The 25,814-nt window shown below is 39.4% G+C and overlaps 1 protein-coding gene across 3 annotated transcripts in view; it reads left to right on the top strand.

Annotated features, from left to right (window-relative positions):
• Positions 1-2,018: 2,018 nt before the first annotated feature.
• Positions 2,019-25,814, top strand: part of ACSS3 (acyl-CoA synthetase short chain family member 3) — a 78,838-nt gene continuing 55,042 nt past the window's right edge. The window contains exons 1-8 of one of the 3 annotated variants that reach the window (XM_063396409.1): positions 2,019-2,593; positions 2,912-3,075; positions 10,602-10,746; positions 13,057-13,245; positions 18,027-18,161; positions 18,450-18,590; positions 22,207-22,287; positions 22,368-22,463. In XM_063396409.1, the coding sequence (XP_063252479.1) occupies positions 2,384-2,593; positions 2,912-3,075; positions 10,602-10,746; positions 13,057-13,245; positions 18,027-18,161; positions 18,450-18,590; positions 22,207-22,287; positions 22,368-22,463 (1,161 nt within the window). In that variant the 5' untranslated portion in view covers positions 2,019-2,383. Of the gene's footprint in view, positions 3,076-10,601; positions 10,747-13,056; positions 13,246-18,026; positions 18,162-18,449; positions 18,591-22,206; positions 22,288-22,367; positions 22,464-25,814 lie in introns of all 3 variants that reach the window. The other 2 variants (XM_063396408.1, XM_063396406.1) reach the window with 2 other exon arrangements.

Genomic DNA, 25,814 nt, shown 5'->3' with positions numbered 1-25,814 from the left:
ACATTACTTCAGAACTCTTTGTAGTGTGTGAATTTCAGGAACAACACGTTTTGAAAAAAAAAAAAAGTCCTTAGGGAAAATTCATCAGTTCAGAAATCTGCTATAATGGTATTTGTAAGTGAGGCTTAAATTAATAGCATACAGTTGGGAGAACTAGCAATCCCTTCTTTACCTTCTTAGCTATCTGTATGAGGTGTGATGAATTTAATTATTGAAGTACGTTCCACAGATACTCATTAGAAACATTCCATCAGTAGGATGCTAGCTAAAATAAGAATTTAATGCACCTCTTCTTCCTCTTAAGTAGCCCCTACACTTCTAGCATAGCATTTCTAGTAAGACATATATTCAAAATTAATACCAGTGTTTTCTGTTCCAGTACAAATTCCTTTGCTTAATACTTCCACCTTCACATTAAACACACTATGGACAGAGTGGAAAAGTGGTTAGCATTGCTCTTCAACACCACATGAAATACTAAGCATCACCAGACATATTATGGGTTTAAATCTCAGGTTGCTTTGTTCAGTGTTAGTGTGTACAATTAGCCTGTTACATATACTTAAATATTTTAGCTCACCTGGTCTCCAGAGTTTTCTCCCCTTTAGGGGAAAGGGAGATGTTCCAGCTCAGAAACAGATTGCTATCACCACCCAGAGGCCAGCTGGACACAGTTGCTGTAGGGCTTTTCCTAACTAGATGGGCGTCAATCACAGCGTTGGTGATCCAAAGAAGATAGCTCGTAAGGCAAATGGTATGAAGGGTTATTCCTTGGGAATGGATAATGTACCTCTAGGAATTTAAATTGGGAAGTGGGATTCACCAGTTGGGCTGAGGCAACTGACAGCTCTTGTTAAGTCCACCAGTTCCACACCTTTGGTAGACAGTCACTGCACTGGACTCAGCCACACAGCGGGACTGGGAACATCCCTCTAAGGCTGTGTGTGATGATTTCTGAGCACGCACGCAAAAAAAATCAATCGTGATTCTGTAATAATTTTACATCAGAGTTGTTCTTTTAAGCCAAAATTAGCCAACCCATTATAAAGGCAGGAAATATAAAATATAATTCTGAGGATAATTTTTAAATGCTAAGATCAACTATGTGTGACCTAACTGGGAAGTTGTGTTCTTCAGGCATATTTGTACAATGCATGCACTACCGAGCATCCAGCAGTGATACATAATTTCAGGGCTGTCATGGTGTCAACACTGTTTACAGTACCTGCAAGCTTTTTTTTAAATTTATTTTAAAAATTTGACTACTGAACTCTGTTGACAGAAAAAGTCCTGTCAAAGTGATGAAAGTGTGGGAAAAATAATAAAATTATTACATTTGAGAAAAACTACCTGTTTTTTTTTAAACTTTCTTGCTTTTTGGCATGCTGTGGCAGTAGGGAACTTTTCATAAAATGTCCACTTAGTCCTTCAGGTATTTGAGCTTTTTGGGTTTTAACTTGATTTTAAGAAATAAGTCTCGGATTCTTAACTTGAGCATTTTTGGAAATCCCATTATGCTACTTAGTACTCAGTTACTTTATGCTATTTTGACACAGGGAGGAGAATGAGGTGAGGTATTTCACACAACACTGAACCAGGGGGAACTCTGTGAGATAATTATATAGGCTTAAGAAACAGAAGCAGTTATCAGGCTTTTTGCTGAAAAAAATCCCCATTAGGGATTTTGAAGATGACCTAAAACTTCTGATGAACTTGAACTCCATCCCTCATGCATTTTGAGCCAGGATAATACACTGATTTCACGTATTAAACCTACTATAGTGGGTAAATATTTCTTCTCATCCCTGAATCCTTTACCTGCAATGGAATACATTGTGTTCTTATTGCACTAATTCAACAACAATCAGGAAACAGGTTCCTAAAATAATAATGAATATAAAACACATCATAGAGTTCCTCTTTGCTATATGACATTTTTATAAAGTGATTACAGGAAGAATATCCTGAGAAACCTGTAATGGATAGGCCTATTAAAGCACTAAAATAATTACATAAGTGATAAAATAACATTTGAAGCTGGTGTATGTATTAACTGACTTTTGCATCATAATACTCTGAATCATGGCTACTGAAACTCAAGGATTTCTAAATATATGCCATAATGATCAAGACAGAAGATCCACTACAGATGATAGAGACCTTCTGGAAAGCAGAATGAAGTGTGTAGTGGGTTTTTTTTTGTTTGTTTGTTTCGGGTGTGGTTGTTTGTTTTTGTTTTTGTTTTTTTTTCTGGCACCAAGAGTATGCCAGAAATTTTATCATTGGGAAGTTTCTCAAAGCAAGAATGTCTTTCAAAATAAATCCTTGAGGAGTACTCTGGCTACGTGTCACGCAGACCTGTAAGTCTCACAAATAGTTTGAGATGTCGGTCTCCTTTTTCCGTCTCTCCTCCGCCTTCGCTCGCTGCCAGGCGCTGACGGGCCCCGGCCCCGGCCCCGGCCCCGGCCCCGGCCCCGGCCCCGGCCCCGGCCCCGGCCCGCTGAGCGCGGCTGCGGCCCCAGCTGGAGCTGCCCTCCGTGCCCTGCCCCAGTCACTTCCCGGCGCTCCGAGGGGCGGTGGCCTCGGGGGCAGGGCCGGGGCGCGGGCGGGGCAGTTCGGCCCGGCCTGGCCCGGCCCGCCGTGGGGGCTGTCCCGCCGTGCCCCGCCGGCCCCGGAGCGCTGCCGTTCCGTCCTGCACCGTCCGAGGGCGTTTTGGAGCCTTGCCGAAGCCAGTGCGGCCCCTCTCCCGTGAAGGCCGTGGAACATGGGTTTCCTGGGCAAGCTGGCGGCGCTGCCAAAACTTAGCGGTGCGGTGGCGGGCCGGGGCGGCGGTGCCTGGCGGCGGCCGGGCCGGCCCTGTGTGGGCATCCCGCTCCCGGCCCGGGCCGCCGCTGCCCCCCGCCCGCCGCCCGGCGGCCGCGCCGCCTCCTCCCGGGCGCTGGGCAAGTACGAGGAAGTTTTTCGGTCCTGCGTGGCGGAGCCCGAGAAGGTGTGGGGAGAAGTCGCCGAGCAGATCCACTGGTACAAGCCCTGGGTGCGGACCCTGGAGACGGGCAGCCTGGGGAGCGCCTCGTGGTGAGTGCCCGAGCGCCCCCGGTGCGGAGCGGAGGTCGGGGCACTGCGCGGTGCTGGGCTGGGGTCGTGTGCTCACACAGAACTACCCCAGCTTCTTCCTGGCATGGTCGGTGTGCCGTCGCTGTGGGAGGAGACGGCTGCAGAGCTTGAAGGAGTTAAATGATTACACTTGGTTAAAGTTAATGATAAAAAGCAGCATGGATGAGCGTGTTGGGGTGAGGCGTGTTGCCGTGCACTCTGGCAGGTGTCACTGCGCGCAGTGCGTGTGTGAATGAGTTCATTGTGGCTGAATGATGTGGGTGAGTGCGCCTGATGTCCCCAGCCAACCCCTTTTGGGTAGACAACAGGCTGCCGTGAACATGGGAAACCCGGCTTCAGATGCCAGGGGAGGCAGGCATACGAAAACACAGGTGTATAAAAACTGTGGCTTTTGGGATTGTTTAATCTCGGATACTGTCTAAGTAGGTCATAATTTAGATGTTGTGGTTAGGTAATGTTTGGCAGAGGCCTTGGCATAAAAATATCTTCATCAGTGAATGGCAAACTACCCTATGACAGAACAGGATATCCTTCTTATAAATTACTGGGTAGGATTTGCAATACTTTCTCAAAGGTAGTGTACTGATATTTTCTCAAGAAGAAGCTGATGCAGACTATAAAGGGTATGTAGCATAAGGGTCATCTTTGTGTGGTACATCAATGTTCTTTGCCCTTTTTGTATTTTTCTGGGTTTTTTTTTTTTGATTAAAATGCTAGTAATTCTAGAATATAATTAAATCAAATTTATAATTAAATCAAATTAAATCAAGTCTGTGCAAACTAAAAGATATAGAACCAGTGGAGTGGAGCTAGGTTTCTTATTGGTGTCTGATATCATGCTTGACACCTCTGGTATTGAAAATTTATGTCGTAAGCTAAATTATAAGTAACACCCAGCTATGATGGGCTGTGTAACAGTGGATAGATAGGGTCCTTGGGACTTTGATCTCAAGGTCATGGCACTATTCAGAATAGGATCCTTGAGACTTTGATCTCAAGGTCATGGCACTATTTAAGTAATTCCAGGGAGTATTGCCTGCGTAATTGGGGTCTAGACAAGAGTGTAGAGAACAAGTCCTATGAGGAGCAGGTAAGGCAGCCTGGAGAAAAGGAAGCTCAGGGAAGACCTTATTGCTCTCTATAACTAGGTGAAAGGAGATGTAGCCAGGTGGGGATCAGCCTCTTCTCCCAAGTAACAAGTGACAGGACCTTAAGAGGGAATGGCCTCAAGTTGCACCAGGGGAGGTTTCCCATTAATTGCCATTAATTTCTAATGCCGTTAGAAATACTGGATATAAGGAATATTGCATATCAGGAAAAACTTCCTCACTGGAAAGGTTGTTAAGCATTAGAACAGGCTGCCATGGGAAGTGAAGGAATTGCCAAACCTGGAGGTATTTAAAGGATGTGTAGATGTGGCACTTACAGACAAGGTGTAGTGGTGGACTTGGCAGTGATGTGTTTAATGGTTGGACTTGATGATCATAAGGTCCTTTTAAACCGAATTGGTTCTGTCATCTTGGGATTAAAGACCAGTGAAGCTCATTGACTGTGGCATTCCCGAACAATATAATGAAATCAACAGAGTGGTTACTTTTGAAGAACTAAGGAATGAGGATATTACACATACAAATAAACATAATTTTGCTATCAAATTCTGCCAAATAAATGTGGTTTGATTTGCTGAGCAGGATAAGCTTGCTTGTTTAAAGTAACAGAAATAGGCATTTGTAAAGCATTATTTCTCAGGTGGGAATTATTTCACCTTATGAGAGGGGAAAAAGGGACATTTCATGGTCTGAAGTCAGACTTGTCTTCCAAGCTCTTTTCTAGCCTCACTGTTTAACTTGCATCTTTCCACCTCTGTGGATGCAGAAACTGAAACCATCTTATTAATGTGGGCAAATACATAAAGGGATGTTTTTCAGAAGACAGAACCAGACTCTCTTCAGTGATGTCCAGTGACAGGGCCAGAAGCAGTGGGCACAAACTAAAGCACAAGATATTCCCTTTAAGCATCAGGAAACACTTTTTTAATATGAGGGTGATTGAGCACTGGCACGGAGCTGGTTGTGGGTTCTCCATCTTTGGAGATATTAAAATGCCATCTGGACATGGTCCTGGTCTACTGACTCCAGGCTGACCTTGTAGGAGCCGAGGAGATAAGGGGGATAATGTGTATGTCTGAAACACCATAGCCAGATAGCTGTGGAGCCAATCAAGGATTGTTGGTAATACTGACACTGAGAAAGAACAGGCTGTGGCTGGAGAAGAGTGCCATACAGAGGTAGGGCACTACATTTCTGGGATAAATGTCCTTGTTCTAGCCCCTGGAGGTAATCACCACATGGTACAGAGCAGGAAGAAGGTTGAGAAGTGAGCTTGAACTGTAGGGGGATCAGGACTACTGAAGACTGCCAGAGCTCTCTGACCCATTTTCAGAAAGGTCTACAAGAATGGACAATGCATACAATGCATGATAACTAATTCGCGTAGAAAGCAAGAAACTTATCTATAAAATGTTACCCCCACAAAGCTCAGGTGCTCGTGTGCCTCAGGTCTGTGAACAGACCATGAGCTGGATCAAAATTGGAGCCAGGGCTGATGATCTCTTTTTCTTTCTTTCTTTTATTCTTTCTCTCTCCCCCTCTTTACTTCATGCCTCTCTTTTACCTTGCATCCTACCTTTATCCAAAACCATTGCCATGTGCTTATACTAGAGTATTGGGGACTAACTTAAACCGATTTTCGTACAAAGTGTGTGAAATTTACTTAGAAAACTTCCTAAGTTTTTGCAGACCCACTGATGTTTGTCCTTCTTTTTGACCATGGGCATTTATGAATCTTGGGTTCTGCCTTCCCCTTAAGAGTGGGATGCCACAGACCTGCTTGAGCAGGTGCCCTCCAGAGGTCCCTTCCACACTCAAGCCAGTCTGTGATTCTGTGGCATTATACAAAGATGCAAGTCTGAAGACTCATTCGGCTGTAATTGTTTACATGCCTGTTGCTTTGTGGATAATAAAACTTTAAGCAATTCAGATTTGTGTAAACAAATGTCTTAATGTGCAACATGCAGTTTTATTTACTTTTTAAAGTTCATTTTAAGTGGCAGCAGGCTGTAAATGATAGAGTCTTGTACTTTAATGCCTCTGAAATCCCAAATGGTTAGCAGCAGTCAGTGTGCTCAGCAGGGTGACAGATGGACAAGTTCTTTGAATATAATAGCAAACATAGAAGAGGGTCTTTCAGGGGACAGACTGAAGAGAAAACAGGCAACAGAACTCAACTGAGAAAGAGGACAGGCTTCCAAGCAAAAACATAGCTTGCTAGCTGAACAGGGTAAAAATGGAGTTCTGGTCAGAGCTTCTCCTTAAAGCTTGAAAGCTGGTTATGGAGACCTGAAAAATAGTATGAAGAAGTTCATGTATGTGCTTCTTGAGTTAGAATTTGTTTCCTCTTTTGGAGACATTTTATTAGCTCAATTAGAAACAGCAATCTTTTTTCAATTTCTTGGCTTTTGGTTACAAAACATGAGACTTACAGAAACAGATGCTTTTCATATATTTTCCAGTGTAATCTACTTCAATTGAAGAAGTTGAAGGAGGCTGTTACTGTATTTAAAATGTAGGCATAAGGCAATTTTTCTCTCTAAATACGGTAAGAGCATGAAAGAAAACTACAACATGCCCCAGTGTGTTTTCTTCACTCTGCCACCGGAAATACCAGTATTGTCAGTGGAATCCAAAATGATTTCCAGAAAATAAGTGATCAATGTCACCTCTCGACTTGTTTTTTTAAATCAATAATCCCAGGTACTGTTCTAAGCTTTATGAGTGGTTGATAGAGCACAAAATATCTGGTTTTGCCTACATGAAAAATAATAAGAGCTACGAAGCATGTTTGTTAAAGAATAGGATGAAGGAATTGAAATAGTTTGATGTAAAAGCCGAAACGGAGACCTAGATTTTAAACCACATAGAATTTGGCAAAGAAGTTGAAGAAAAAACATCCTTGAGTTGGCTTTGAACAGGTCAAAACTGTCTTCAGTTGTGACATGGGAGACACAGTCTTTAGATGTTAGAGAGAAAAAACTTTTTAATGCCAAAGTTAATGAAACACTTGAACCGATTATTTTGGAATCTTCTGGAATGCCAGTAAAAAGGATTAAAACAAGTATTTAACTAGGAATGTGGAAATAGTTTTCTCTAACATGTGCAGGCAGAGGGCAGTTTTGCAACCTGTTTTTCCTCTGATGCTGAGACATAAGTGCAATATATAATCTCCTTTGAATTTTGGAAATGTTGCCCAGATTGCTATTCAAATGTTGCTTACACTTTTAAAACTGTGACAGGGTCAATTTACATAATAATATCTCAAATTGTCTAATATTGTCCAACATTTTCTTCAGCTTCTACTCTCATTTCATGTAAAAAAGTGCATCTCTACTTTTCTGATCCTATCAGAATCTCTTTCCTTCTCAACAGGGTAACAAAGCTCTCATCATACCTTCGAGATGGTTTTTGATTAAACCTACAGTTATATCTCTTTCACACACTTGTTCGTAAGTGGTTGCTAAAAAATCATGTTGATGTTGCCAGGCATCTTTAGAAGAAGCAAAACTCTCATGCCTGCTCATGTTTTGACCATTTTTATGTGAATATGCGTAGCCCAGGTGTTGTGTTCCCTTGTTAATACCATCCTACAGTGATTTGATATAAAAATCTGAATCTTGCACAACTTTTACGACAGTAATAGAGAGTTTCTCTATATTATGCTGAAACAGTTCCAGATCTTTGATTGTTCATAGAGTTCTCCTTTTAGGGGAAGGGTTTTGTAGACTTCTGTACAGAATGGTTTGTGACTTTGATGGTGCCCCAATTTCTCCTTATTAATGGCATTGTAAAGGAGTTGCAGTAAGATAACTGCATTCTAAACATCCTGGTTTTAATTTCATAATTGCCATTTTTGGATAATAAAGATTGTCCCATAGCATCTGTGTGTAAGAGTATAAGAGTAATATATAAAATAGCCTGATTTAGAGCGGTCCTTTATTAAACAGGAGAAGTCATGTCATGGGTTAGCACTGGCTAAATGTTAATGCACCCATGAGTGTATGTTTTTCCTAATGAGCTACTTTGAGATGTGGTCAAGAACAGAGCAGAGCAAGCCCAAAACTTGAAAACAGAAAACAAAACTTTATTACATTACATAGGAACAGGAATAGAAAGGAAAACTCTAAACACACGCACAAAACATAAATGAAACCTTCCCAGAACATTTCTTCTCCTCCCCCAATTTCCACCACCTACACGTTACCCTCCATAGACCAAACCCTTGGGTTTTAAATCAAACAATCACCACTCAAAAAAACCTAATCTTCAATTGAGCAAGGGAGAGAGGAGTCTCTCTCGCACCACAGACTGCTCCTCAGAAAACACGGGTCCACACCTTATGTGTTTCCATGTCACCCGTGGCACCGCCTGGAGAAAGTTGCTGTGGTGACACTCTCTTCTCCATGTCCAGTGCTATCACCACTGTCCATGGGCTAAAACTGCATATTGGGCTCTTTTAAGGATGCTTGAGTGCCGAGCTCTCCCCATCTTTTCCTTGGGGCCAAGGGTTCCAAGAGCAGGTCTCCCCTGAGGGTAGAGGGCGCCACCTCACCCTCCCCCTCTGTTCTCTGCTCGCTTCACTGCAGCAAGTCGAGCTGGCCCCATCCACCTCAAAATGCAGTTTATGTTCAAAGGAGACTCAAGTTCAGTCTATGGCTAACATTATGCAAGAAAAGTCCAGCTCAAAAAGCTACTCTTCTTCATCCCTGCCCATCTGGGATTCTTTTCATCTTCTTTTATCATCTCAGTCCCAAGCTGTTTCTCTCTCTCTTCTGAAGCTACTAGCCATGAGAATCAATGTCTGGGAAGTTTCCTTCTGCCAAGAAAGGGTTAACAATTCCTGGCTCCTGGCAGGGCGCTGCAGGCTCAGGCACTCCCAGGCTTAGCAACTCCCACTGGCTGGGCATCTTCTCCCGGAGCAGAGTGGCGGCGGGGGGAACAGGGGAACACACAGAAGGGACCTCCAAAGTTCTCCACCCCTCCATCCTAGACAGGGCAGCTCAGTTCCAGTCCTGTCCACTCTCTTCCCCCCGGGGCCCAGCTTACTTCAGTTCTGCCGCGTGGTTCCCCTCAGCCTGGCCGCGTGGCTCCCCTCCCCCACTCAGCCTAAAGCTGAGCAGGGGAGAGGAGATGTTTCCCTGCTGAAACTGGAACCTAAAAGAGGCAGACCTTTGGAGAGTCCTTGCTTTTAACCCCTTGTGTCCTCGGAGGCGTGTCTAATCCCTCAGTGGCTACTAAAAATGCCAACATTCAAACCTGACCATTGATTGGTTTGCCCACAACTTCCTGAAAAATTCACCTCCCCCTCAAACTGAGACAAGTGAAGAAGGAAATACTTTTTTTTTTTTAACTAGTAGTGGGTTACTTTAGGCCAATGCTTATTTCTAGTTGCATTATAAGTTACCACTGTACAATTGTCCCCATAGAACCTTTTGGAAACTCTCAACTGTGTATTTGTCGTATATTGCTATTTTTGCTGCACAGAGATACATGCAGATAGAAAAAGAAAAACGGCATCATTCAGTGTGAACTTTAACTTTTAGGTACTATGTCATCTTCCCATAAATAGAATTGTCTTTTATCTGTTACCTTCTGTATTTTTGTACTTTGACAATTATGCTGCACCTGAATTTTCTTTTTCTGTGTAAAATTACTATAAAAGCGAAACCTAGGTTTGTGAAATGTTTTTTCTTTAATTGGAAGACAAGAATTTTCTGTAAATGTCTAGCTATTGAAGAGGCTATGACTCATACCACTCTACAGAAAATTTTGAATCACTGATATAAAACAGTGTTGTCAAATGCATTATGATCATATGGTCTTGTAACTTGGGATGCCTTTCATTTAGCTACAGATGCTTCTATGTTTAACTGTTATTGCCAAGAGATGAATAAGACTATTTTGAGTTCTGAACCTGTTCTCCTTGAAAAGGATATGTGTGTGTGCCAGTACAAAGATAATAGCATGCTTTCATAATGTTGAATTCTTTTATGTGAATTTATGCTTTTTCTGTGATACCATGCATATAAAAATCAGAGTGAGTAATGCAAAGTAAGTTAAACCAAGACCAAGTTTAGCAGATTCTTAGTTAAGTCAGTTAAGATACAGTACTTTAACTTCTCTGTTTTCACTAATAGTCGTATTTAGCTTACTGAGTCAATCGTGAGGTTACAGAATAAAAAAGAACTTCCTTAAGTGAGTATAATGTTTCTAGAGCTGTGTTTTAATTTAATGCTCTCATTCCATAAAAGAAAAACACAAAATGCCAAAAAAAAAAAAAAAAAAAAAAAAAAAAAAAAAAAAAAAAAAAAAAAAAAAAAAAAAATTGTCTTCGTTTGGAAGGCTAGCTATTACATACTTCAAACTTTTTTTTAGGTTTGTAGGTGGAGAGCTGAATATCTGTTACAATGCTGTAGATCGTCATGTTGAGAATGGACGAGGAGACCAAATTGCCATTATTTATGACAGTCCTGTAACAAATACCAAAGAGAAAATAACATATAAGGAACTTTTGGAACAGGTATGTTTCAGAATAACCTTGTTAATGAGAAAGAAGGGCCATAAATATTGCACAGTTGGTAGATACCAGAGACGTAGAATGATCTACCCCACTAGTTTACTCCTTTTGCTATGTGCAGTATTGATTTATAATCTTTATGACCTTTGCCAAATTATCCTGCATCCAATAGGTTTTGAAATGCCTCTATTTCCTCTTTTTCTTCTACAGTTCAGTAGTTTTTTTCCTTGGTTGGTTAAATTTTTAACTTGTCTGTATTTGATTTCATTTTCTTCCCCTTACAGATCTTAATTAAAAGGTTAAGCACAGCATTAGTTAAGTCTCTTGAGAGTTGCTGTGATGAAAAAAAGTACAATTCCATAGAAATGAAATGTATACCTTGGCTATTGCTGCACATAATTGAGTGTAAGCCTAAATGAAATTTAACTGGGGGAGCTCCAAAGAAAGCTACGTGACCTGCCCCTATGTTAGGCTGTCACAAGAGTGCTGGTGGCCCTTCTGTCTGGACGGTTTTATGTTTTCGCATTAGAAAGTACAGAAAAGTAATTTACCTTTGGAAGTAGAGTTGTTATCTTTATTTACAATTACTTTCACTAATTATACCTAGAAATGACTGTAAATGCTGGTGGTATGGCAGTAAATGCTGGCTTTGTACATGTCCAGTCTTTGGTTTTTGTTGAGTTTTGATCATGTATATCAGTTTTATATGAACTTGCTGGGTATTAATAAGTCTAGATTTAAAGATATTTTCTCTTGAAAATCAGTAATATTTAAGATAAGAGATCTGTTCCATACAAATCATATAGATATCTTAGTTTGTGTGAGTTTTCAGCTTGATGTGATGATGACTTTGCCTTAGAAACATGTTCTTTCTTGTGGCTGAAAATAACAGCACAGATTTATGCAATGCTTACAGAGAATGGAACTTAAACAGTATCTTCTGATGCAAGAGTGCCTGCTTGGGGCTTCTGTGCTTCCATATTCTTAAATCCTCAGGAAGAATTTAGAAATGTGCTGTTTGATTGTGGATGAGCTGTGAATTTAATACAAAGACAGAGCAGATTCTCCTGGAGCTTCTGGATGTTACTGTCTCAGGTTATTGAAAATCTGAGCATGCATTTCCTCTGCAGAGAGAAACAGAGAGTTGGGAAATGGATATATAAAAGGAATATGGGAGCAGAGATGCGGGAAATAATGTCATTAGGCAGAGAGGTAAAACACTAGAAAAGAGCAGTTAAAACCAGTAGTGGGCCTTTGATTTGCACAGAGTGATCCATGATGCTTCTTCACTTGGCTAAGTGCATCATAGTTGATTTAGTATTGGTTATTGGTTATTTTTACATGTCCTTACTGCATACCAAACAGTTGATGTATTTTTCAACGTATTTATGAGGATTCTAGGACTGAATGTAGTTACTTTTTAAAACCAGAAAACTCCAATTTTTAAACAATATAAATTAAACATCAGAAGATGCCACTTTGCCATGCCACAACATGCAGGTTGGGACAACTTCACAGTGCTTTTCACAGGTTCCTGTGCTCACTAAAATCTAACTTACTATGTGATAAATACTGATGAAATATTCAGTAGTACTTTTGTGACCGAATATTGTGTACTGTCAAAGTAACAAATATTTTCTCATGGTGTTACAGAGGCAGTGCTGCTGATCAGTCTATTGCAAGAAATTGAGTTCCAGTCCTTTGCTGCTGTACATAGTCTCTCTTAGGTTTCTGCATAGCAAAATTGAAAATCTAACAATGAGAGCAAAAATTAATTTTAAATCTAGATATTTCTCCGAATTTGTGTTTACCTTTGGTTCAAGGTGTAAGGTCTCTTGTCTCAGATTCTGAGAAGTTTATGACACTGCAGTAAAGAAAGTACTACTGCATATTGATTTGTGTTTCAAAGTTAGCTAGTTAGGACAGAACTTATATTATGAAATGACCTGTTTATATTCATTCTTAAGATCTAAAATTGAGAAATATAAACTGCTACTGGAATAAAAAAATGACTATTAAATGCATTTAAAAATTTGCTAGACATTGCTATTGATTTTTTTTTGGCTGTACTGACTGCAATAATTAGTGTCCTTTCATTTCTATTTTACAAAAGAAAAATATATTAGTGGGTTTTTGCAAAAAGAAAATTGTCTTAAATTTATTGAACCTTGATTATATTACATCAACTTTCTTTATCATACTGGCTTGTCTCTTTGATGTTGTGTGTCTGTTGACTGTATGAAATTTGTTGCTGTTGCTGTCTGCAACAGCAGATCTGGAGAAACTTTAAATATGAATGTTCTGTCAGTACAGGTCTCCAGGTTAGCTGATGTCATGAGCAAACATGGTGTGAAGAAAGGAGATCGTGTGGTCATCTACATGCCCATGATTCCACAGACAGTGTACTGCATGATGGCTTGTGCGAGAATAGGAGCCATCCATAGCCTGATTTTTGGTGGATTTGCATCTAAAGAACTTGCGGTTCGCATTGATCATGCAAAGGTAATGACCCGTTTGGAGCAACAAACACCATTGCATTAGTTACTCCTGTCAGTCAATGTCAAAAACTTGTTGTTTGGATTTTTTCCCAGACAGGATAACATTTCTCTTTGTGTGGTACACAATTGCAATTTGTTTATAATACTTATTGTTGCAACATGAACAAAGTACTATGTCTGTGCTGAGGTTGATACTTGTATAGCAGACAGCAAATGAGCAGTTTTGACCCCTTCTACAAAAGCAGGAATTTAACACACTCTTGTGAGTGTGCTTTCTTCTCATGTTTGTCAATCTTTTTCTACAAAGCATCTCATTTATATTCACTTCTGGTTCAGCATTTTCATCAAGTGTATGAGGCAATTTCTGCCAACTCTAAGTGATTTCATTGGCTTATCTGATGTTTAGGCATATTGGGTAGTATATTTTTTCAGCTGTGTTGTCATTTAGGAATGGTATACCCCAATTTATTGTTCTCATTGAGACACTCCAGTGTGCTGCTTGCTCGATCCCCCTTCTCCCTCCTCCTCCCTGTGGTGGGCATGGAGTGGAGAATTGGAGGCCTAAAAGGTAAAGATGAGGTTGAGGTAAGAACATTGCTAGAAACAGCAACGAAATAAATGAACAGTTTCAGCAACAACATTCATCGCAGAGTGTACAAGAGAAGCGAATGATCCATACCCTGCAGAACCACACTACTCCACCACACCCTCTGGAAAGGAGCCATCCCCCTTCCTACCTTGTGTATGGCTTGAGGTGCTATAGAACAACTTCTGGGTCCTGGCCATGCCCCACCTGGCTATTACCAAAAATAACCCTGTCCTGGTTGGAACTAGAGCAAGCTGTAATTCTGCTTCAATTCATTTCTACGCAAAGCAGGACGGCTATGGAAACCATTGCCCTAAATAAGTGACTGTGCAGATTACATGATCAACAGAGGTGAATGCTTTAAAGGCTTCTGTGTTTGGCATAAGTTGAGCTTGTTTATAAAGCATTATGATGTCTATGTTATGGAAATGAAAATAGTACTTGACTATTCTTAATACCTTATATAGGCATATTAGTAGCTTGTGTATGCATTTGTTTCAAACCAGCTAACAGTGGAATGAGCTCTTCTTGTGTTCTACTAGTGAATAAGGTGAAGTCTTTGTCACCTTGATCAGTTACCAGAAGCATTCAGACTCTCTGTGGTAGCTGTCTTATCATTGAATCATGCTTAGATGTTGCTCCGATGTATAAACCAAAACAGGATTTTGTGTAGGATTCAAGTGTCCAAGATTTGTGGAACTTTCACTTAGATTTCTGTGTGCAGAAGTGCTTTTCAGATGACTGAAGCTTCAGTTTTATAAGTATCTGTAAACAGAGTTGAATGCATTTCTGCTCCTCTCCTTGATGCTTTAACAAAGATGTTGATAAAATGTCCAAAATAATTGTTGGAATGATGAAAAAAGGCCAACAACAGCTCTCTAGTTTTCCCTGTCTTTCTTCCCACTTCCCCATTTTTTAAACAAGCTATAATTAGGTAAAAAATAATGTAGAAGAAAAAATTATAGGCTTTAAAAATGAAGGTTGCTACTGTACAAATCATCTAGCATGTTAACTTTTAGAATATTTTGCAATTATTAACTAATTAATCCCAGTGGTTTTTCCCCAGTGAAAAAAAAGGCAGCGAGCGCGATAATCATAATCCTTGCTTCATGCATGAAAATGAAAAGAGGGGAAGTTTTCTACCCAAGGTCACATAGCAATTATTTTGAAGGGTTAGCTATATAATTATTAGCTGCAGACCACGGACTAAGTGTTAATTTACATTGCCTTTTGGTTTCTTTAAAAGGCAGTATTATGGATTTTTGGTCCATCTGATGTATGATGAAAATGTGAGTAAGGAGAGGCACCTTCTCAATCTAAATTTCAAAACATGCTCCAATTTTCCATGTGGTAAAGTTTTCATGATATGTGAATTGCACACTCCTGAGGCTACCTGTGAGTACCTGTGATAGACAGTAAAAATACTGAATAAATAAAGCAGTTACACAATAACCTAACCTTTTTATTAGGTTTTTTATGTGAATTGGTTTAGATACTGCAGTACAGGACCTGATGTTGGTAAAATTAATTAGAAAGGGTAAAGATGTGCAGTGGAAATCTGGTTGCAAGATGCTCTTGTGGAAGAAAGATCAAACTTCATACTCTATTAGAAAGTCTGAGTAAAAGAAATAACAAGCACTTTCTAGTGAGTATGAAAAGGTACACTTGGCCAACTTACCATAATTTATCTTGAATTTTAAATAGGTCTGGGAATGCTGCAAAGTCCTGCAGCTGGTAATTTCTACTTGTGTCAGGTGTTGGCAGTTACAGGCATTCCACAGTGAATTGTGATGAAGTGGTACAGAATACGACAAGAGGATTTTTTGTCATCTTTCCTTTCACTTGAGTCTGGGAATATATAATTTGTAATATCAAAACAAGAGATAGGTTCATACAATCATGGAACAGTTGGAAGGGACCTTTAAAAGTTGTCTAGTCCGACTTCCCTGCAGTGAGCACGGCATCTTCAGTTAGGTCAGGCTGCTCAGAGCCCTGTCAAATGTGACTTCAAGTGATCCCAGGTATGGAGCGTGTATTATCTCTCTCCTGATCAACCTGTGCCAGAGTTTCACCACCCTCATTGCAAAGAATTTCTTCCTTATATCTAGTTTAAATATACCCTTTTATAGTTTAATACCATTACCCCTTTGTCCTATTGCAGCAGGCATTGCTCATGTCCAGCTTTTCATCCACCTGTATGCCCAAGTCCTGCTTGGCAGGGCTGCTCTCAATCCCTTCATTGCTCAGAGTGCATTGATTTTTAGGGGGGCTTGGCCTGGCACAGGTACAGAACCTTGCATTTGGCCCTGTTGAAGCTCATTAAGTTGTCCTGGGCCTCATCCTTGTCCGTGTCCCTCTGGATGGCATCCCCTCCTGTAGGAGTGTCAGCTGCATCACTTGAGGAGTATTAGAGAGTATAGAAGAATTTGTAGGAGGACTCTTTACAACAGAATAAAAGTGTTGGTCTTGCACCAACATCTTGTACTATTGAGCATTATCTCATTTCTACTTCATAATGTTGTTGTTTTTTTCTATAGCTCACTATCTCTGTCATTTCTTCTCCAACAGACCCTTGAACTCTCCCTGGTTTTGCTTCAAACTTGTTATATTTCTATCTGATCTTAACATACACGGAGCCAGAGAAGAGGTGGGAAATGGATGTATGAGAGCAATATGGGAGCAGAGGTACAGGGGAAATAATGTCATTAGGCAGAGAGAAGAAAAGAGCAATTAAAACCAGTAGTGGGCCTTAGATTTGCCCAGAGTGATCCATGATGCGTCTTCACTTTGGTAGTATATCACCTTAATTAATTTAATATTGGTTATTTTAGATGTCCTTACTACATACAAAGCAGTTGATGAGCACAGAAGGTATCATTTACAAGTTACTATAAAGCTAGTGATAACGAGAGTATTTCATCTTAACACTTGACTAGAACTGTCTATCTTGTATTTATAACAATCTAACTTCAGGCTGGCCTCCCAATGAATTTTCAGCTTAACTGCATTGTATTGTATCATATTCTATTAAACCAGTGCATTCCAAAAAGGAAAATCAATGATGAAATTTTAAAGCTTATCCAAAATATTTATTTTGAATACATATCAATTAGGGATCTTTCCTGAATGACAGATTTTGACAGGAAACATTTTATTATTGCATAAAAAAGCAGTTTATTTGTGCTTTCTCTGCTGAATTTAATTTAGCTTTAACTGTGACATTTTGGTTTATGCCTACTTAATGAGATTTATGCTAATGCATACAGTTAGTAAACTAGCTTGATCAAACTGAGTGCCATATGATAAATAAGCTTCCAAAACTTCAAAACAACAAAGATTGAAGACTCATTCTTTTCCAAGTAAAATATGTTCTAACACATAGTTTCTTTGGTGCTACCTTTTTTCCCCTGAAAAACAAAAAATAAAAATACTGTTCTTCAGAGCTAAGTCAAAAAAGCTTGTATGCAGATTTTTTCATTTAGGAAGTCTTACATAAAAGCTGTGGTTAATTTATTGACAAAGATATGAAATCCACAATTGGAAATAGATATTAGTCTAAAAAGCCCCAAAACTATACAAATCTGACTTCTGGTAATTTTGCACCCTCAGTCCTTCAACCATCTCTTGAAAAACTCTAGCCTTACTTCCCTCTTGTGCCTTATGACTTTAGCTTGTTCTCTTCTTGTGTTTCTAGTTTCCTGCCATCTCTTGTTTGCCTTCTTTTCCCTCTTTCTTCTGTTTTCTGTCCTGTGCCTTTTTCTGCAAGCTGTGAAAATGCCAGCAGAGTACTTCATCTAGTATTGAAATGTGAAATTTGAAGCATTAGGTAGAAGGCAAAACAGCTAACTGTTGACATCACTGCACCACTTTTCATTAGTGAAGGAGCTAAGATGGACAGGGGGTTTCTCTCATGTTCATTATATTTGTGCAGCTAATAAGAAGTTAATACTGTTGATTTCTTCTTTAATGTGTTTGAAAATAGTGAAGAATCAGAGGGTATTAATGTTCTTCCAAACAAAAAGCAGGTGGATGGACAGCAAGATTACACATGCTTGACTTACTCTAGAAAACTGATCTAAACTCCTGTATCTAAATATGCAAAGATAAATTGTATACATTGAATTTAATGGAAAATGTTATTAGGTTACATATCTAAAATACATTGCAAATGTACATATTAACAATCTTGGTTTTTTTAGCCCAAACTTATTGTAACAGCAAGTTTTGGAGTAGAACCGAAAAGGAAAGTGGAATACATGTCTCTCCTAGAAGCAGCCCTGGCAAGGGTACAGAGCAAACCTGATAAAGTTCTCGTTTACCAGCGACCTAATTTGGTGGGTGTACAGTTGTAGTGCCTTTATGTTAACTTTCATATGTTTGTGTAGTGAATGTGTTTTTATTTTTTTGCGAGAAATATTTAACTATATTGTAGTTCGTTTTCTAATTTTAAGGGCGAGCATTATATTCATAGGATTTAAGTACTAAATAGAACTAATGCAGTAGAGAGATTACAGAAAATTGAATAATACTGTAAAAAAATTTGACTAGTACATGTTTTTGAATGAATTCCATTTATTCTGTGTGGTTTTCTTTTGACAATTTTCTTATTTTTCAATGGGCAGGGCAATGTTCCTCTTACCAAAGGTCGTGATCTTGACTGGGAAGAAGAGCTTGCAAAAGCACAGTGTTCAAAATGTGTCTCTGTTCCCTCAGACCATCCACTTTATATTCTGTATACATCTGGAACAACAGGTTTGCCCAAGGTAAAGGACTATCAGTAGTCTAAGTGTCTGTGACCAACTATTTGCAGTTCCCCTTGAAAAAAAATTTAATTGAAAAGGTTGAAAATGTTTGCTAGGGCACAGTGCTATAAGTGATAAGCATTACTACAAATGGTTTAATTTCATTCATTCACATTTCACTATTTTAAGGGCAGTATCTAGGAATAAATCACATTTTTAAATTTAAATAGTAGTAATATAAAGATAAGATTCATTTTCTTCAAATGTTTGCACAAAATAAACTTTGGAGGATAGCAGAATGTCTTTTATTCAGTACTAGCTGTGTTCTAACTTTTTTAGTGTCTCGGTTTGAGGGGGAGGTGAATTTTCCAGGAAGTGTGGGCAAACCAATCAGTGGTCAGGTTTTATGCTGGCACCTGGAGTAGCCACTGGAAGGTTTGGACACGCCTCTGAGACCACAAGGGGTTAAAAGCAAGGCCTCCCAGAGGGTCTGCCTCTTTTGGGTTCCGGTTTCAGCTGAGAAACATCTTGCTTCCTCCCCTGCTCAGCTTACAAGGCTGAGTGGGGGAGGGGAACCACGCGGCCAGGCTGAAGTAAGCTGGGGCCCCGGGGGGGAAGAGAGTGGACAAGACTGGAGCTGGGCCAGCCCCATCCAGGATGGAGGGGTGGAGAACTGTGGAGGTGCCTTCCATCCCGTCCCCCCCCCCCCCCGCCCCCCTCCAAGAGGAGATGCCCAGCCGCATATGGGAGTTGCGGAGCCTGGGAGTGCCTGAGCCTGCAGCCCTGCCAGGAGCCAGGAACTGTTAACCCTTTCTTGGCAGAAGGAAAATTTTCTCCCAGACATTGCTTCTCATGGCTAGTGGTTTCAGAAGAGAAAGAAAAACAGCCTGGGACCGAGATGATAAAGGAAGATGAAAAGAATCCCAGATGGGCAGAGATGAAGAGGAGTGGCTTTTAGGCTGGACTTTTCTTGCATAATGTTAGCCATAGACTGAACTTGAGTCTCCTTTGAACATAAACTGCATTTGGGTGGATGTAGTCGGCTCGACTTGCTGCAGTGGAGCGAACAGAGAAGAGAGGAAGAGGATGTGGTGGTGCCCTCTGCCCTCAGAGCAGAAACCCTCGGTCCCAGGGGAAAGATGGGGAGAGCTCGGCACTCAAGCATCCTTAAAAGAGCCCTATATGCAGCTTTAGCCCATAGACAGTAGTGAGAGCACTGGACATGCAAAGGAGGGTGTCACCACGGCAGACTTCTGGGTGGTGCCATGGGTGACATGGAAACACATAAAGGGTGGACCTGTGTTTTCTGAGGAGCAGTCTGTGGTGCAAGAGAGACTCCTCTCTCCCTTGCTCAATGAAGATTAGGGTTTTTTGAGTGGTGATTGTTTGATTTAAAACCCAAGGGTTTGGTCTATGGAGGGTAACGTGTAGGTGGTGGAAATTGGGGGAGGAGAAGAAATGTTCTGGGAAGGTTTCATTTCTGGTTTTTTTTTTCCTTTTCTATTTCTGTTCTTATGTAATGTAATAAAGTTTTGTTTTCTGTTTTCAAGTTTTGGGCCTGCTCTGCTCTATTCCTGATCACATCCCACAGTAGTTGTTAGGGAAAAAACATATATTCATAGGTGCATTAACATCTGGCCAGTGCTAACCCATGACACTTAGATAAGCATAGTATAGTCACTTAATGACAAGACCAGTTAAGATATCACTTGTGTGATAGCATTTATTGCTGACTAATCTTGTTCATTATTTACATATTAGCTAGTTTTCTTGTAGATAAGACACGGTGATTGACATTACAGATTAAATGAAATAAAGCATGTTCTGAACACTTGTGTTACCCCACAATTCAAGTACGTAATACCCTGAAAATAGAAGTTTAGACTAAGTGAAAAACAACAAAGGGTATTCTTTGAAAATGTTTGCTTGTGAATGTAAATTAGTTTTAACGGTGTATTTTTAAAGGATTATATTTTAAAAGTGAACTTTCTGAGTGTTTGCTTGGTACTTACAATACTCTTTTACAATGTGGAAGCTGAACATAATTTTCTGGCGATAGTCTTAGTACCACTGATTCTGACAGTTTCACACGCTCTGAGAGAACAATTCTACTGCTAAAAAATTATTTAATGGTGTTACCTATAAAGTTCCGAATCTCTTAGGATATAAGGGAAAACAAACATCAGTTTTCCTGAGAAAAATGCCTTCTGCTTTTACCTTCAATGTGGGCCCTTGAAAGCAACATATATATCCTAAATTGTACAGTTATATTGTCAAAAGCCCAAGATAACATCCTTTGGTACAACAGATATTTTCCTTGACTGAGTATCAGTAGAGTATCTCAGAAGTAATAATTCTCAGAAGTTTACTGTGTTGTCTCTGCAGAGAAAAATACAGATACTTTGAATCAATCACTCTTACAAGAGAGAGATTTTCAACTAGCAGTAAGCTAGAATAAGTAACTCTCAGTGAATAAAATAACTTTATTTATTTAAGTAACTTAATATAAATGGTCATGAAGGTAAACTACTTAGTTATGACCTTCCTAAAAAACTTCTGTTGATCTCAGAGCAGAGGCTAAGTTTGAAGCTGAGTTGAAAAAAGCAATCTGCTGTCTGAAATTGGTGAAGTGTCTGTGAACCATTCTCTGCCTTAGCAATCTCCATTTTAATGAATTAATGTATCTCTGCAGTCCTTAATTTCTTGGATGAGGCCTGAAAGTGCTTATTCCATGCTATTAAGTACATCAAGAGAGTGGCCAGCACAGACAGACTGATTGTAATGTCTGCACAGTGCATATTTGTTTAGTGTTTGTGGATTTCATCTGAATTTTAGTTCAGAACACCAGGACGTATTTTACTTAATCCTTTCTTCTAGGAGTAATGTGCTAGCAGGTGATGAAATATATATTGACCATACTAATATTGCAAAATATGTCGGAAAGTTTCCTGTTAATGATGTTCCAGAGCTGGGTTTTGGTTTACCAAGGTGCATGATGCTGTTGATAATCTCTCATTCTAATTTTCAAATCCCTCTTTTGGCTGAAGACTGGGGTGGTGTTAATTTGGCATTCGTATGTGTGCTTCAGGCTAGATAGTAAACTTTCAAGGATATACATTGATTTAAGCCAGTTTTCTGACATCTTTAAAAAGAGCCAGGGCAAGAAAGGGACATTTCAGAGAGTAATTCACCCCAGTGTTTTCAGGGATCAACTACTTTGCAGGTGCAAAGATGATACAGCTAGACTAGGCAATTAGTTTAAAATATCCCTAGCATTTAGGTGGTACAGTTTAAGTGAGGTAAATACTTAATCTCTTATTTTTTGTCAGCATATATTGACTGAGTATTTGTATATCCAACTACTACTAGAGAATTTTAGCTTTGTTAGTTATCTTCAGAATGATTGTTTTATTTTATGTTTGGTTTTTGTTTTCAAAACTTACTGCTTTAGTGGAAGTCTCAGTATGTTTTTGTTGGAATAGATCCTTTTCTTAAATGAGAACTACTTACATTATTGGAGTTGGACAATTTTAATTCCATTGCTGCTAAAACCTTAACATTAATTGAAGACAGCAATATGATTGTATCCTTCAGATCTTAATCTTAAACACTTAAATACTCAAATTTTCTCATTCAGGGTGTTGTGAGACCAACTGGTGGCTATGCAGTTATGCTAAACTGGACCATGTCAGCTGTATATGGCCTCAAACCTGGTGAGGTAATTCTATTTAAATGTCATGTAAACGTTTTTGAATGCCTTTTATAACTCTTAACTGTAATGTTTATATTTTATTTTAGGTATGGTGGGCAGCTTCTGATTTAGGCTGGGTTGTTGGTCATTCCTACATTTGCTATGGACCTCTCCTTCACGGTAATACTACAGTTTTGTATGAGGTATGATCCAGTCTAAAAAATCCCCTCCAACTGATGGTCCAGATGATCTTGTTTATGCCTGTCTATTCTTCATGCCACAGATACTTACATTGTGTATGTGTCTTCAGTGCTTATACTCTCCACCTATTACAGTAATTTCTAAGGAAAAGTTATTTCACTGTCCTTCAGGCTTGTCTGCACTTGTGTAAAGGGTGATGGTTAGTGGTGTGAGGAACTGTGAAACAACAGAACGAGAATGGCAGATGGTGGAGTGTGCCTGTGTTATTGATTAGACTATCTTTACTTTGGAATTAGGAGAGTGTGTTGTGTTTTGCATGTCTTGTGATGAAAAATACTTACTGGATCTTAGTGCGATGCGATTGAGAGCTGTATGGTTGGAACCAGAACTTATAAGGAGACTTGTCTCTTCTTTCCTCTCTACCAGTCAAAGAAACTGAAGCCAAGACTCAGATGACATTTGGGGCTTAGTCCATTCCTTCAGGGGATAAAACGTAGTGGCGTGGAGAGGAGACTAGTGCAATTAGGATGGCCTGCAGTGTCCTTACTTTGCTGCTCAAAAAAGTAATCATGCTGCCTTATGTTGTTATTTTTTCAGAATTTATTGTTGATTTTTCTGAATAAGAAAGATCAAAAACTTCACCCAGTAGCAGAAATGCACATTTGTAGACTCAAATATTGTATTAGCTTGAGTATTAAATGACTATAGTCTAATTAATGTTTAAGTGCCTGATAGATGTTAATTAGATTCTTCATTCTAAGGGGATTAACTCAGCACCACCACAATAGTTAGGCAGAAGAGGAAAGCAGTGTAAGAAAATTGGCAAGTGCTTGCAGATAATAGGATGACTTTGGTAGTTTTATAGTGGCTGTTTTTGATCACTAATGATGCACTAGGCCACATTAAAATTGTTGCATGAATTGTCAGAGGAGAATCACTGCAAAGAAGAGGTTTTCATTTTAGCAGGTGTAGAGTAAGCCAAGAAGGAATAGGAAATGAAGTAAGGAGTCCTTCCGCATTTTCTGTTGCATAGTCATCTTACAGTGAAGTTTTATGTCTAGGTGAATGCATGGGGATCAATGTGGTTATTGTCACTGTAAAGGTACCTCTGAGTTTAAACTGTTGTAGAACAAAAGGAGTAAAAATCCGACTTTTTTAACAGTGAACATAAAGAAAACATAATACCAGATTGACCTACATACCTGCTCTGGGGCTTTTGCTCTTGGTGAGATCATTATTAAACAGAAATAGAACATTTCCCATTTTTCTTCTCCCAGATGCCACTAATCAAGGCTTCAGAGAGTGTTCATGACATAAGTGTCATCTTTTTGAGGGTTAATAATGGGCAGAAAAGGAAAGTGTGTGTACACACAGGAATAAAAGTAATATTTACGAGGAAAAAAGAGCATAATTTTTCCTCTGCTCAGAAGACTGTATTAATAGTAAATATTCAGAAATCTTTAGTCAAATCTCCTAAATCCTAATTACATATTTTGGGTTAGGGAGTATCAGTGTGCTGTGTAGCCATGGGGAAAGAACATCACATTTCTTTTGCTTGTGGACAACCACTATTGAATGTAAACTGTGCTGACTTTGTACCCTCACTACTTCAAGTGTTTTGTTTATTTTTAAATTACTTAGGTGACAACTTCTCATTTTAACAATTACTATGGAAACTCTGCTTTTAGGGTTTTTTTTTTCACTTGCTCTTACACTCTTGTCAGGAATGTGAAAATGATGATCAATTCCTTTAAATATGAAACAAGTGTATTTTTTGTTTTGGTTTGTTCATTTTAAATAATCTGTCTTGTGTTTTTTTCTCTAAAACATGACAAACTTCAGCAACAAATAAGCTACCTGAAGTCTCAAAGCCCACAATGGGTTGCTCTTGCTAATGGGGTTTCAAGCTGTAAGCAACAGGGCAGTATGAAGAGAAAGTCTAGTTACTACTTGTGGTCCCGTGATGTCAGGAAAAAGGCAACATTGTAGTTCCAGTGTTTGGGACTTTGAAGTGGAGCTAGGGTAAGGAAGAGGATACACACACTTGTCAAGAACTAGGCATTAAGGACTTCATTTGAGTGATCTAGGTCAGAGAAGGAGCTACTGTCCCACACAGAGTTGTAGCAAGAAATCTATGTGCCTGGAGTCTCTCACAAGGCTCTCTGGAGTCCTGTAGCTGCAGCAAATTTGCAGGATACATAAGAGCAACAGGTTTGAAAATACTCTTATTTGGCACAGTTCTTGGAGACATCCAGCTTTTCTTGCTATTTTTGTAAGCAAGTATCATCAGCTTACAAAGCAAACACTGTCTCTGAAGTCTGGCAGGGATCACTTTGCCATCACCCACATTGATCGTGGAGCCAATTCAGTAGGATACGTCAAGTCTTTAGTGGAGCTTTGGCAACAGGGTCACCATCAGAAGGGTGAAAGCCACTGTGAGCATATTCTTTTGAAACCTGATACATCAGGGTTTTGTATGTGCTTTGGCATCAGCAGGTTTAGTGGCAATGAGTTCCATGCACAACATTTTCTATACAGAGAGGATTTCCTTGTAATTTTGTATTTAGTGGTAATTGAAAAACCTATTGTTGTTAAGGGTCAGACAGAAAAGGAATTGATGTGCTCTTACTCCTGCACTGTTGGACATTTTATTATAGCTCTTCTTCTGTGTCTCTTTCCTCAAGTTATCTATCTTGATGTTTTCTCACTTTCTCCGTATAAGAACTTTCCTATCCCCTTGATAATTCTTGGTGTCTGTGAATTATCTTTTTTGATAACCATGTATGAAATCATAAATCAACAGCATATTTTGCCTCAGGATGTCTGTTCGACATCTCATAAATTGCATGCTAAAACTAAATGCTTTAAGAAAGATGTTCCTGTCTGTTTGTCTGTCTCAGAGTTTCTTGGTAGGTTGTTTCTGTGGGAATCTTCCTAGCTGATACATGTCTATTCTTACTTTTCTCTTTTAAATTAGGTGAGACAAATCACTCTCTTTCTAACTGCCCTGTTCCCATTTACTGTGCTCTCATTTCCTGTCAACAGTAGATATTATCGCCAGTAACTTTTAAAAATCAATTTTCATCTCCAGTATTGATGCAAATACTGCATATCAACAGGTCTGGAACTGATCCCTGCAGAAATCCAGTGGAAGAATCTCCTTTGCTCAGTCCCCAGTTCATTGAAAAGTCTGTCAGCATATTCTGAATTCAATTACCCTGTGGTTTACTGTTTATATTGCTAACTTTTAAAAATAAAAATTGCATGTGGTTATAAGCCTTCATGGAATATGGTAGTACTTCTTAAAATTTTTGTATAATAAATGACTACTCTCTCTGGCAATTTTATTTGTA

This window comes from Prinia subflava, chromosome 4, assembly GCF_021018805.1.
Source record: "Prinia subflava isolate CZ2003 ecotype Zambia chromosome 4, Cam_Psub_1.2, whole genome shotgun sequence".
Lineage (NCBI taxonomy): Eukaryota > Metazoa > Chordata > Aves > Passeriformes > Cisticolidae > Prinia > Prinia subflava.
Note: the sequence above shows the minus strand (reverse complement) of the source record. Positions and strands in the feature narration are given on the sequence as shown.